The sequence below is a fragment of the Arachis stenosperma genome, chromosome 1 (assembly GCF_014773155.1).
Source record: "Arachis stenosperma cultivar V10309 chromosome 1, arast.V10309.gnm1.PFL2, whole genome shotgun sequence".
Lineage (NCBI taxonomy): Eukaryota > Viridiplantae > Streptophyta > Magnoliopsida > Fabales > Fabaceae > Arachis > Arachis stenosperma.
The window spans coordinates 119,499,780-119,515,029 of NC_080377.1; the positions used below are offsets into that span (position 1 = coordinate 119,499,780).

The 15,250-nt window shown below is 36.8% G+C and overlaps 1 protein-coding gene across 1 annotated transcript; it reads right to left on the bottom strand.

Moving 5' to 3' along the window:
• Positions 1-997: 997 nt before the first annotated feature.
• Positions 998-8,222, bottom strand: LOC130960726 (DNA replication licensing factor MCM5). Its single transcript, XM_057886183.1, has 18 exons — positions 7,857-8,222; positions 7,631-7,774; positions 7,332-7,511; positions 7,130-7,228; positions 6,913-7,046; positions 6,715-6,820; positions 6,246-6,380; positions 6,073-6,150; positions 5,695-5,799; positions 5,132-5,223; positions 4,922-5,054; positions 4,740-4,835; positions 4,337-4,428; positions 4,166-4,256; positions 3,835-3,944; positions 1,692-1,821; positions 1,513-1,614; positions 998-1,273 (listed from the first exon to the last, which is right to left on the bottom strand). The coding sequence occupies exons 1-18, from the start codon at positions 8,136-8,138 to the stop codon at positions 1,190-1,192; spliced, it is 2,193 nt and encodes a 730-aa protein (XP_057742166.1). The 5' UTR covers positions 8,139-8,222; the 3' UTR covers positions 998-1,189.
• Between the last annotated feature and the right edge of the window lie 7,028 nt (positions 8,223-15,250).

Consider the following 15,250-nt stretch of genomic DNA (forward strand, 5'->3'; position numbering starts at 1 on the left):
TATTTATATACTATTTTTCCTGTTTTAGACTTCAGCTCAATATCTAAACTTATAAAAAGATCTAAAATTTATATAAAAGATGGTTAACCTGATTAACAGGTTAATTTTTTAAATCTAGACCATTCAAATAAAATATAATAAATGAAGAGTTTAAATTTAACGAATTAACAAGGTGTGCAGCACTTCATACTTAATAAGGAGCGTTTAAGGATGAGCCAAGAAAGAGCAAAAAACATACAATTATGTAAAAAAGGGATAAAGAAAGTATGTAAAATTGTTAATTTATATAATAAACATAAATAAAAAGAGAAAATGAATTAAGTTTTATTAAACAATTTAATTTATTAAGGAAAAATAACATTAACTACTAAAGGTATAAGAGTAATCTGCATAGAAATCGAGAGTAAAAAAATATCATTAAAAAGTAAAATTAAACACTATATAAAAAGTAATGCGATGATAAAAAAAATTATAAAATAATAATTTCATTAAAATATTTATATAGCAATATTAAAATTTATCTAATATGCCTAGAATTTATTGTGTTATTACTTAATTCTTTTATATATTATAATAAATTAATAGATAGATAAATATATAAATAGATTTTTATAAAGTAAAATTTAACCTTCAAATAAAATATTTAATATTAGAATTTAAACTATTGATATGAATTAATATTTTATATTTTTTTTGTAGAATTAGATAATTTAGTATGTGAAATTATGAGATTAATGTTAAATTAATTATATATGCTATTCTTTATGATAGTATAAATATAATTCTAAAAATAAATATTTTTTTCTATGTTATTACAATGAATGATATGATAATTTTATATAAAACTTAAAACATTATGTGTTATTTATTCATCATAACACTACTTTGGCTTCTCCTTTAATATATTGTAATAAATGAGTTGAAATGAGTATAATAATAAGAGAATAAATTTGGTGAAAATGATTTGAGAATGAGTGAACGATAATTAATGCGTTAATGACTTAAACCTATCACCTTAAAATCACAAGAAAAAACTTCGCAATAACACGTCACAGCAATTAAAACAAAAAAAAGCTTACAAGGACCCTTCTACGGGAAATATATGAATAAATATAAAGAAAAATATTACAAGAGAACTATTAGTCTAAACGATGAGTTACAACCTAGCAGTGGATCGAAAGCATATATATCATGCTTTCCTATATATAACGCGCCTTTCTCGCTTGTACTCTACTTCGTCTCTCTGGTGCATGATCACAAGAGCTCTTCTCACCTGCCAAAATGTAGTCATGTCAATGAATATTGAATACTACTTCAATTCAATGTTGATGGTCTTTTCACTATTCTAGTGCGTGTGCATATTTTTGAAGACAACTATGAAACTCAACTAGGTTTTATATAACATGACAGTGTTAGAAACATGCATCTTTTGAAGTTTTGAATTACATGGTGACCTCAAAATTTGATTTGTAAGTTATGAGACTATCTCTTAACAGTTAAGTGGTTACGTACAATGGATTCATTCATTCCCATTCTGTTGAGGTCATCAATAAGCCTTCTTTCTGATATGTGGTTTCCAATCCCAATTCTTCTCTTTATCTGAGTTTCTGCTAGCTGCTCATTTGTGCAGACACAACCCGTCAGCATATGAAGCTAGATTAAGGGAGAGAAGATGGATACACAAGCCAAACCTTTATTTCATTTGCCATTTCTGGTGTGAGACTGATTTGTTGGTGTATTCCAGACCGAGCAGCATCCATTGTAGCCACGGTGAAAAGCCTTATTGCTTCTTGCACATGCTCCTCAGTAGCAACATGAGATCTGATGCAGGAGAAATTGAGTTAGACTGTCTAAGATGCAGGTACTATATCAAAAGAATAAACTGAAGGAGAAATAAAAAGAATGATTAGATATTTAGCTAAGAAATTTAGTTTCTTATACAGCATAGCATATCGAGGGGATCAGTGGAATCATGTAATTTGGATTATCTTCCAACTCAAATAGGAGGTCTCGATTGCTTTTTTGCTATTGGTCCATAACTACTGAAGCGTTCAATTGATACGGACTAAAAATAGAAACTTTATAAAAGCGAAAAGCAAATGAAAATAAATCTTTTCATTGCTCTTAATACACTAAATTACTGACACAATTTGTATAACATCATGCATTATGAGCCGATACGAGTATGAGACTGCTTGAACTAGAGTATCCTTACCCTATGTAAGAAAGTTAGGTGACCAAGCGAAGAGAAAAGTGAGAAAAGAATCTGTTTAGTTAGTTGAAGGAGCAGTGAAGATGGAAAAATAGCACCTCTGCCTTTTATTTAGGCTTAATTATTACATCATCCTTGTAGTTTTATTAAATTTTTAATTAGATTTTTATAATTTAAAAATTTATAATTAAATTTTAATATTATATAAAAATTTCACTTAGATCCTTGTAAATTGTGTTTTATTAAAAAATTCGAAACACTTTAGAATATTTATTATTGTGTTTGATATAAATTAAACTATAGCAGATTTTAAAGGTAAATATTCTAAAATCACCGTGTTTTGTTTTTTTTTCCCCTAAAAAATGACTAATAAAGACTTTGATTAAACCTTTTTATTTAATATAAAAACTTAATCATAAATTTTAAATTACAAAGATTCAATTAAAAATTTGATAAGATTATAAAAACTAATATAATAATTAAATATCTATTTATGATATATTTATAATATATAAAAATTGATGCTAACTTTTTCTATAATGAATTTAAGCCATCTTTTCTTTGTTAATAATGTCACATCAACAATTCTAATGACTTGACAAAAGATGAAAATCAACCAATCACTATTTAGTAAAATGTTTTAAAAAAATTTAAACAAAAAATTCTTATCTATTATTATTCAATTAAAATATCAAGTACTAATTAAATGTAATAAACATACAGTAAAAGTGTCATAATAATAATAATAATTATTATAAAAAATTTCAGTTACAAATATTCAAATTCTTCCATTTATACATATTAATACTCTTACTATTCTCCATTTCTTAATCTCTCATACTAATTGTCAAAAATTTCTTAAATTTAATCTAACATTTTTATATGTTTTTCATTCTCATTCATTCATTTTATTTTAATTATTTACAAACGAAAAAAATGCAAAAAAAAAACAAACCGTAGCAGTTAATGCAAATTTAAAAAAATAAAAATAAAAATACAATTTTATATAACTCTAAATAAATTCAAAATCTATTTATAATATGTTCTCTAAAATATTTTTAATATAACATTTTATTAAAATCTATTTATAATATAAGTAATCTACCTCTTCGCACAATGCGGGTCTCACTCTAGTTTTATTTATTGTTGGAACATAAAAGAAAAGAGAGCTAGTAGAGAGTGCAGTGGCCCCAAATGATGTAACAGCTAGCAAGGTTAGTGGGGAGGCTGTGTGCTGGTAAGATAAAGGAGAGCAAGTTTAAGAGAGGTGAGGAGAATTAAAGAGAATCAACTGGAAATTAGGTTGCACAGGACCTAGGAGAGCGGTAGCTTCTCACCTTCTTGTTCCCTTTTTGCAATTTCTCATTGCGCAATATACACAGACTAGAAAGAAACCGTGATTTCATTCATCCCTCTGCTTCTATCCCCCATTCTCCTCATATTTCTCCCGTTCTATCTTCTCTATTTTCCTATTTCTTCTCTATTCTACTGCCACTGTTCTATATTACTATGATTGGTACCAAGTTCTTATAAAGGATTAACTAATGTTTTAATTAAACCGAAGCAGATGTTGCGAACGGGACGGGCATGTAAAGTCTATGAAAAACGATGGCAATACGTACAGTTTCATTTTGGCAAGTGCCTCACTCAACCTAACAATAGCTTCCAGCTGCCTTACTGTAATTGGTATTGCAGCAGCTTCTCCAGTTTCATTGGTTTGCTGCCTCATATCCTGTATTTTATTGCAGAAAGAATCAAATCAAAATTGACATAGTATGGACAAGGCAATATATAAGAATTAGTGGATTATGATTCAAGAATCTTCTCACTATGATATCCAAACAAACAAACACATCCAATTGCTTCTAACATCATCGTAACTACTGATGACTGGTAAAAACTAAAAGAGATATCAAATTTCTTTCTGCTAATTGGTCACATATTCAACCTTACCTGCCTGATTTTCACATAATTGTTCTGCAGTAATGTTGCAGCAGATTCTGATAGACGAGGGTGGCATTCAGTCCGACAATAGTGTAAATACCTATTTAAATCAACTTTATGTTCATCTGCCAAATAATTGAACGAACTGCATGAAAACATAAGTTCAGAGATATAGCTTACCTCTTCAGCCAATTCTCTTCTTTAGAAACCCTGTTCTCACTAGCGGTTGCATCAGCTGATGCATGGACCTTTATGACATGACTAGCTATGATCTGTGCACAAAATCAGTCAATTAACGACTGTTGAGTATCCAACCATTGAATATGTAAACAATATGTCTGCATGGTCTGATGGACTTAATAATAATAATAATAATAATAATAATAATAATAATAATATAAGATTTAAAAGGTTTGCCAGTCTTTTGTCAAATATTAAGCTGACAATTTGCAATCTTAATATCACAAGACAAATTAAAAACAAAAAATTTAAACAAAAGAATAAATTCAATCTGCCGTAGCATTTCTTCACAAGACAAGCATTTAGAGGTAGCAGGGGAGAAAAAAAAATTAGTCACGGTTACCTTGTCTTGACTGTAAATTCTGATGTCTTTCACAATAAATATTAAATCAAATCTAGAAAGAATGGTTGTCTGCAAATCAATGTTATCCTGTGCAGTCTGCAGAAATGTGATATTCCTGTTAGTCTGTTAAAAATATTGTTCATGGAACTGAAAATGTAAACGTGAGATATATGGTAGTAGACCTTAAGATCATCATATCGTCCAGATGGAGGATTAGCAGCAGCAAGAACAGAAGTCCTAGAATTAAGAACTGTAGTTATTCCTGCTTTAGCTATAGATATAGTTTGTTGTTCCATGGCTTCATGGATGGCGACCCTACATTACAGACATCATAAATAGTTTTACCATGGACCGACAACAATCAATAAGATAAAAACCAAACAGCTTAGTACCTATCTTCTGGTCTCATCTTGTCGAATTCATCAATGCAGACAACGCCTCCATCTGCCAAGACCATAGCCCCTCCTTCAAGGTAAAACTCACGCTGAATTCACAGAACATGAATCAGAGACCTCTCAAACAAGTTGGGTGAACAACTAGTTTGCATTATCTCAACAATTAGTGATGATAAAAATTACCACCAAACTTAAAACTTTGCTTGTCCTCAAACAAAAAGAAAAGTAAACAGAGTTTATCTTAGCAAAAATAATTGAAGAGTTTGTAAATCTAAATTCAAATAGAAGTGGGATTTATGATAATCCTTATGATTACATTCGGGCTTCTCTTATCTTAATGAATCTTGTATATTTAGAAATTGAGAATTTTCAAAACTTAGATCCGAATTATATTATGAGAATCCTTTTGAACTTGTATGACTTGAAGGAAAAAACGGGTTAAAAACCAAGCCAAAGACATCAATTAAACATAGTGGCTGTTTCATTTTCTTGATGAACAAGAAACCAGCAGCAGTTGAAACTATTTTGGGGATACAAATGATAGAAGTTGAAGAACTTACAGTGCTGGTATCTCTGATTACAGAAGCTGTGAGACCAGCAGCTGATGAGCCTTTCCCGGAAGTATAGACAGCAATAGGAGCTGTCTTTTCAACAAACTTCAGAAACTGTAAAATATAATTGTCATCTCATTTAAGGGAATACAACAGAAGCTATAATTGAACGAGTAAATAACTAAATTCAACTTGGCTAAAGACATTGTCAAAGAAAGGAAAAAGGAAAATTTTCGATATTAAAAAACAAATACACTGGAAAATCGGTTCACTGTTGGATACAAAACTAAATATAATGCAAGTGGCTCTCTTGGCTTTTAATAATTCAACCACCATGGATTAACAAGAGAATAGAGTATCCAGAAAAAAGGAAAATCAAGCACAAACCTGTGATTTTGCTGTAGATGGATCCCCAAGAAGCAACACATTGATATCACCTCTTAACTTCACTCCATCTGGCAAGTTCTGCTTGCAAAGCAATTGACCATGTTATCAGCTCCTGGGAATGAATTTCTTTTATTCCCTAACAACATAGATGGATGCACAAAGCAACAACATACCTTTCTTGACCCACCAAAAAGAAGACAGGCCACAGCCTTCTTGACGTCATCATGCCCAAATATTGAGGGAGCAATCTTGGAGCATATATTTTTATAAGCATCAGGTTCAGCTGCAAACTTTTTGAATTCTTCTATCTGCAAGTAACATCATTATTCGGACCCACAACATCTATAAGTGAGCACCATGACATTGTGTAGGAGTGAAAAAAACTTGAAAGATTTGTAGAATCGGGGTAAGACGACCATGCTACAATCCATGGAAGAACTTAGAGATCTTAGCTGGTATGAACTTTTGTAGTGTAGAGGTAAAAACACTTTTTAAACTTTGACAGCCCAATTAGGATACGTTGGAAAAATAAAATTCCCAGTCCATTAGCACTTAACATTCAGGTAAGCGGTGAAATTCATGAAAGCAATGAACAATGCATAATGTATGGTGAAGACAACAAATAATTTTTTCAACACGGACCTCTTCTGGTGTAAACGCAGAAGGACCACCAGACTTGGCTTCATTTGTGTCTTCCATTCCTACAACCCTGATATATGGTTGTCTAACTGCCACTGCTCCTTTGTTACTGCACAAAGTAAAAGGCATTTAAACATATAGGCATTGATTGCTGACAATAAAGAAGAAATTCAAGGGTGCTAAAAGGATGACGAGACTTACGATGCAGAGTTGGAAGCTTGGAAAATACTGAAGATTCCAGTGACTGTCAATCTTGAGCCAGGTACCACTGTTTGAACTAGATGACGATCAACAGAGAGGAGCAGGTTTCTAGGTAGCTCACCGGTTGGAACATCCTTCAATATAAAAGTGACATATAAGTGATGATGGTTTGCAACTGTTGTTAAAGCTTTCTCAATCAAGTTCTTCATATTATTACCTCTGGGTTTTCTTGCAGTTTCAATGTTTGTTGATCAACATACTGGCTCTGGTCAGGAACCACAAGCCATGGGTCAATTGGGCATGGTTCTTCTCCAGCCTGCAAGAAAACCATCCCACCTTATTACAGATATACTTAAAAAGCAAACAGTAAATTATGTGAGTATGCACATAACACAACACGGCAATAATATGAACCATACCTGAGGAATATGATCACATGATCGAGGAACAACTGCTCCCCCAAGTCCTGGCCTGCACGGAATTTGCTTCCCTTTCTTGCAGTTCTTACATACTAAGGTAACATAAGTTGCCTTTGCCTTAGTCCTTGATGCAGCTATAGTAATCCCAGCAATTTTAACAAGCTTCGATATGTTTTGAGCCTATCGAAAAATCATAACAGACCAATTCTTAGACCGAAAAAAACCTTACAAATTCTCCAACCCCTAAAAGCATGGCATTCATGTATAATCAAACCCTAGATTATATCAAATCAAATTACCCCGAGCGACCTCATGGATACAGGATCCTTGTCGGAAGTAAGCAGAATCTGGACATCGCCGGCAACCTGATCTTCCAGCTCTCCGGTGTCGCCAGTGACTTTAGTCTTCAAACTCCCCAAAACCTGCGCCGCGGCGCTTTCGAACTGCCACAAAAAAAGGACGATGAAAAACGAAGCAAAAACAAAAGTAACAAAGCAGAGCGTTGAAGAGGAGAAAGGGAAGTACCAAGGGCAAGAAGTCGGCGGGGGAAGACTCGAGCTTAGGGGAGAGTTCGGGAGCAAATTCGTCGAGGTCTTCAAATCTGACAAGGAGGAACTTAGGGTTGTCGAGGAGGTTTTGTCTGTAAGGGAAGAGACCGTTCTTACTGAAGTTGCGAATGAACTCCTTGAATTTCTGTTGGATGGTGTGGTTGGATGCGGTGGCGTCGGGGTCGCCGGGGCGGTTGCCGTCGTGCCATGAGTGGGCTTGGTCGCTGTAGTAGACGGCTCCTTCGTCCCAACCTGACATTTTCTTCGATTATAGGCTCCCTCTCTCTTTCTCTCTCTCTCTCTCTCTCTCTTAGTGTGAGAGTTTGTGAGGGTTTTGGAATTTGGATCTGTGAAGGAGGGAACAAGAAGAAGGAGGATAGAAGAGGGTCTTTTTTGGCGGGAGTTTATGGCGGGAAATGGCGGGTGCGAGTGCGACTCTGAGATGTGGCATGTCACGTGACCTACAGCCTTCAGCGGTTCAGTTCAGCCCGCCACTTCTACTATTCATTTTTATGAAATCTGTTTTATTTTCTTCAACAAGAATGTGATTTTATCTTTCAAATTATAATTAGGTGAAAAGTCACTTGTAATTTTTCAGATGGTTGATAATTATTAGATAATTCAATCAGTTTGATTATATTATAGTCTAATAATTTTTAACGATTAACTTCACATGAAAAAAATTGTGTGTGAATATTTACCTCATAATAATGATGATAATTTTAGAAAATATTTTTCTTCGTAATAACATTACGGGAATATAAATCTTTTGAAAATATGATTTTATCTTGACATTATGGATTATGACAAAAAAATTATAAAATCAAACTACTTTTACAAAAAAATTGTAAAAAATAAAAGTTTTTATCGACTAAAAAGACCGGTCTTTGTAGATAAAAAAATAAATGATAACTTTTTTTAATTATTATTTTCATGTGAAAGAGTTTAATTTTTTACTAATAATTATTTTTAACATTTATTATCTAAAATTTTAAAAAAATTTAATGTGTATATTTTTATATTTGATTAAGTGTTAAGTCTTTTGTACAAATAAAAATAATTAAATTTCATGTTTGTTATTTAAAAATAATATCTCTCTCTCTCTCCTCTCTCTCTCTCTATATATATAATTAGATATTAGTAAAAAAATTATATTGATAGTTATAAAATTAACTCAAAATTATTTTTTTTGAAAAATTTAATGTTGAATCTAATTATCAATCACAAAATTAGTATTCTCTCTAAATTATATATAACAAATATTTAAAGAAAGAGAAATAAAAATATAAATTAAAATGATAAGCGGTAAAAATTTAAACAAAATAAAAAACTAAAAAAAAATATATATAATAATAATATCTTTTTTATAGGAATAATATTTTGGGATATTTTTAGTTATATTTAATTGTAAATTTAATATATTTTTTATAATTTTATGAATTTATTTGGATTATATTATTTTATTAATTTTATTTTTTGTAGAATAAAAATATAAAAAGAGATAGAATGAGAAAGAAAAGAGAAAGAAAGATAAAGAAGAAAAAGGAAAGAGAGTTTGTTAATTTTGAAAGAAAAGATTTTATTTTAATTGTAATAAAAGAATATCTTATCGTACTGTTTGGTTTGTCAAATTAGTAATATAAAATACAAATAATGACTTATATATAAAGTAAAAATGATAGAGAAAAATAGAGTAAAGAAAAGAGGCAGATAAGAAGATGACAGAAAAAAATTTATTAATTTAAAAAAAAAAATATTTTATCTCAATTTTAATAAAAGAGTTTCATGTAATACATTTTGATATTATTAAATTAATAATATAAATATTACTATATTTCAGTTTTAATTTAATCTTAATTGTAATTAAAAAATATCATGTTATATATTTTGATTATTAAAATTATAATTGGTAATTGATAATGATATATTTAAGCCTAGCAAAGCACCCACCTCCATTCAAGAGGTCGGTGTCAACCCCGACTTGGTACGAAGAAGTCGGTTGTGAGATTAGCTGGCAGATAAATACTCATTCAAATGGGTAACCGCCCCTGAAATCTCTCTAACCACTTCATAAAGCCATATCTTAACCTCCCTAAGATAATGGGACGGTTATTATCCTAAAGATACGGCACTACTCCAACGGTGGTTATTGGCTCACCACTATAAGTACACTGACACACCTCAGGTATTCCTAAGTTCCAATACATTCTAAACCTGCTTAACCCCATGCTGACTTAGGCATCGGAGTGTCTTTGCAGGTACCACCCCCCATCTCTTGGAACACACAACTCGGAGGCGGCTCCCAGACGTAAACCAAGTCGGAGACCACACTCCTCCAGCGCTTGGGCCTCAAACAAGTCCAACCACCGTTCGGTTCTAGGTAAGCCCCAGAACATTGGCGCCGTTGCCGGGGACCCGAGAGATCATTCAACGATGGCGGATAGATCCCACGAAGAAGGTCATGCGGAAACAGATTCTGAGCAAGAGAATCTAGACGTAGGCCATGGCAATGAAGACAATGATCAACACCGAGAGGGTACCTCCGGAGTAAAGAATCCGAAGGTAAATTCCTCAGATGGACGTGAATCAGAAAAAGGCGGACCGTCTCATGTAACCGAACTAATGAGTTTGGTTCATAGTCGCCTGGAACAGTTGGAACAAGAGCGGGAGAGGCAAAAGGAAACCGAAAGATACCTTAAAGAGGAGATGGAACGACGAAAAGAGTTAGAAAGAAAACTCTTACAGCTAGAATCCTCCCTCAAAAACTCCCGCGATGAAGGAGAAGATCGACTCCCGGGAGGAGAAGATCCCTTCAGTGAGGACATAATGAGGGCGAAAGTTCCAGGGAACTTTAAAAGCCCTGATATGGACCTCTATGATGGAACTACGGATCCAAAGCATCATCTTAGCAATTTCAAAAGTCGGATGTATCTGGCTGATGCCTCCGACGCTACGAGATGCAAGGCCTTCCCGACCACTTTATCGAAAGCAGCAATGAAGTGGTTCGATAGCCTCCCCCCGAGATCCATTACTAGTTTTGAAGACCTCTCAAGGAAATTCTTGATGAGGTTCTCAATTCAGAAGGATAAAGTAAAACATGCACCGAGCCTCCTGGGAGTGAAACAGGAGGTCGGAGAGTCTTTACGAGCCTATATGGAAAGGTTCAATAAGGCATGTTTAGAAATCCAAGACCTGCCCACAGAGGCAGTAATAATGGGGTTAGTCAATGGACTTAGAGAAGGCCCCTTCTCACAGTCCATATCCAAAAGACACCCCGTTTCTCTGAGTGATGTACAAGAAAGGGCTGAAAAGTACATCAACATGGAAGAGAATGCAAAGTTAAGAGACCCGAGTTCACGACCTGGACCTGCTTCCTCCTCTAGAGAGAGGGAAAGGGAAGTCAGGAAGAAGGAAGAACCCGGTCTCGAAAGGCCCAGAAAGTATCACTCTTATACTCCTCTAAAGACTTCTATAGTGGATGTATACAGAGAGATCTGCAACACTGAAAGGCTGCCACCCCCAAGACCTATTAAAAATAAAGAGGGGGAAGTCGCAGCGAATATTGCGAGTACCATAAGATATGGTCACTCCACCAACGACTGTTACGACCTCAAAATGTGATAGAAAAGCTGGCTAGAGAAGGTCGGCTTGATAGATATCTCATGGAGAGGTCGGACACCCATGGAAAGAGAAAGCGAGATGACATGGACAGAAGAGATCCGCCACCACAGACCCCTGAGAGGCACATCCACATGATCTCAGGAGGATTTGCGGGAGGTGGAGTCACCAAATCTTCTCGCAAAAGACATCTCAAAAGAGTCTATCAGGTCGGGGATGAGACGCCCGACCTCCCCACAATATCATTCACAAAAGAGGATGGGCAAGGGATAATCCCCGGGCACGACGATCCCGTGGTGATAACCATGATCCTAGCCAACGCCAACCTCCACAGAACCCTAGTAGACCAAGGGAGCTCGGCGGACATCCTATTCAAGCCCGCCTTCGACAAACTAGGGTTAGACGAGAAAGAGCTGAGAGCCTACCCCGACACCCTATATGGGTTAGGGGATACGCCAATAAAGCCACTAGGATTTTTACCCCTTCACACAACTTTTGGAAAAGGGGAAAAATCGAGAACTCTAAGCATAGACTTCATAGTCATCGATGAAGGGTCAGCCTACAATGCCCTAATTGGCAGGACTACCCTTAATCGTCTTGGAGCAGTGGTATCAACTCCTCACCTCTGCATGAAATTCCCAACTCCAGGAGGAATAGCCACGGTGAGGGGAGATCAAAAATTGGCAAGGAAGTGCTATAATGAAAGTCTGAATCTGAGAGGGAAGGGCAAAGAAGTCCACACCATAGAGCTAGGCGGCACAAGAACCAGAGAAGAGCTACGACCTCAACCGGGGGAAAAACCGAGGAGATACAAATCGGGGAGGAGGAAGGAAAGAATACCTACATAGGAGCCAACCTAGGGGAAACCCTGAAACAAGGTTGGGTGAACTCCTAAGAGCCAATTCCGACCTCTTCGCCTGGAAGGCCTCCGACATGCCCGGGATTGATTCCGAGCTCATGTCCCATAGGCTCTCGGTTTATCCAGGATCCCGACCTGTACAGCAAAGAAGGCGCAAACTCAGCCCAGAGAGGGCCTCCATAGTAGAAGAGCAAGTACAGGCGCTCCTGGAAGCCGGCTTTATCAGAGAGGTCAAATACCCAACATGGCTAGCAAATGTGGTGCTAGTCAAAAAGCAAAATGGTAAATGGAGAATGTGCGTCGACTACACCGACTTGAATAAGGCCTGTCCTAAGGACCCTTATCCTCTACCGAGTATTGACACCCTGGTAGACTCCAGCTCAGGGTACCAATACTTATCATTCATGGACGCCTACTCAGGATATAACCAAATCCCAATGCATGAACCCGACCAAGAGAAAACATCATTCATCACACCAAAAGCCAACTATTGTTACGTGGTCATGCCATTCGGATTAAAGAATGCAGAGCCACGTACCAAAGGCTGATGAACAAAGTGTTTTCCCCCCATCTAGGGAGCTTAATGGAGGTGTACGTCGACGACATGTTAGTAAAAACCAAGCAAGAAGTCGACCTCTTAACCGACCTCTCACAAGTCTTCAACACTATAAGGTTGCATGGGATGAGACTAAATCCCGCAAAATGCGCCTTCGCAGTAGAAGCAGGAAAATTTCTAGGGTTCATGCTAACACAAAGAGGGATTGAGGCCAATCCCGACAAGTGCAGAGCCATCCTAGAAATGAAAAGTCCGACTTGTTTGAGAGAGGTTCAACAGCTCAACGGCCGACTTGCAGCCCTCTCCAGGTTTTTGGCAGGATCAGCACTAAAATCCCTTCCATTATTCTCCCTATTAAGGAAGGGATGCCAGTTTGAATGGACTCCGGAATGTGAGGAGGCGTTCCAAGAGTTCAAAAAATTCTTGAGCCAACCTCCCATCTTAACCCGACCAGCACCGGGAAAAGACCTCGTCCTATACTTATCCGTCGCAAACAGGGCTGTCTCATCAGCCCTGATCAGAGAAGACGAGGTCGGGCAACACCCGGTCTATTTTACCAGCAAGGTTCTACAAGGTCCTGAACTAAGGTACCACAAACTAGAGAAGTTTGCTTACTCCTTAGTAATAGCCTCAAGAAGGCTAAGACCTTACTTCCAGGCTCACACAATAAGAGTCCGTACGAACCAGCCCATGAAGCAAATCCTTCAAAAGACGGATGTTGCAGGGAGAATGGTTCAATGGGCGATAGAGCTCTCCGAGTTCGATTTGAGATACGAAACTCGGACTGCAATTAAAGCCCAGTGACTTCATCCTCGCCGACATTCAGCGGCGCAGCATAATATTGGTAGATGGAAAAGGAACCCAGTTAGAGGTCTCCTTAAAATTTGAATTTCCAGCTTCAAACAATCAGGCAGAATATGAAGCCTTGATTGCAGGATTAAAACTAGCAGAAGAAGTTGACGCCACAAAGGTGACAATCTATAGCGACTCACAAGTGGTGACTTCCCAAATAAGTAGGGAATATCAGGCAAAGGACCCCAATATGAAGAAATACTTGGAAAAAACCTTGGAACACCTTGGGCACTTTGCGGAAACCGAGATCAAACACATAACTCGGGATCTAAATAGCAGAGCTGACGCCCTGTCCAAGTTAGCAAGTACCAAACCCGGAGGGAACAACAGAAGCCTGATTCAAGAGACCCTACAAGAGCCCTCGGTATCAAAAGCAGAAGATGAACGAGAGGTTCTTGAGGTAGTCGGCCTAAACCTCGGATGGATGAATCCCTTAGTCGAATACCTAAAATTCGACATCCTCCCCAAAGAGGAGAAAGAGGCTAAAAAGATCCGAAGGGAAGCACAACATTATACTTTGGTGAGAAATGTCCTTTACAGAAGAGGGATATCAACACCATTGCTGAAGTGCGTACCGACCTCAAGAACCACCGAGGTGTTGGAAGAAGTACACAATGGGATTTGCGGAAACCATCTCGGAGCAAGGTCGCTAGCCAGAAAAGTAATCCGAGCAGGATTCTATTGGCCGACCTTGCAGAAAGATGCTACCGACTTTGTGAAAAAATGCCAGCCATGCCAGATGCATGCAAATTTCCACGTAGCTCCACCAGAAGAGCTCATTAGTATAACTTCCCCCTGGCCCTTTGCAAAATGGGGGATGGACCTGTTAGGTCCTTTTCCCCAAGCACCAGGGCAAGTTAAATACTTAATCGTGGGAATAGATTACTTCACAAAGTGGATAGAAGCAGAACCATTAGCCACTATCACTGCTCAAAGAAGTCGCAGGTTCCTCTACAAAAACATCATCACAAGGTATGGGATACCTTATTCCGTCACCACAGATAATGGAACCCAATTCACCGACGCCACCTTCAGAAACCTGGTAGCCAGCATGAAAATCAAGCATCAATTCACCTCGGTAGAACACCCACAAGCCAATGGGCAAGCCGAGGCAGCTAACAAGGTCATACTGGCAGGTTTGAAGAAAAGATTACAGGAAGCAAAGGGAGCTTGGGCCGAAGAGCTCCCTCAAGTACTGTGGGCTTATAGGACAACTCCCCAATCTGCCACAGGAGAAACACCTTTTCGACTAGTGTACGGCGTAGAAGCCATGATTCCCATAGAAATCAGTGAGCAAAGCCCAAGAGTAATTCTCCATGATGAGGTCGGAAATGTACAGGGGCACAAAGAGGAGCTCGACTTGCTCCCCGAAGTCCGAGAGAACGCCCAGATAAGAGAAGCAGCATTAAAGCAAAGAATGGCTACCAGATACAACAAAAAAGTCATTCGAAGAACATTTGCTGAAGACGACTTGGTCCTAATCAGA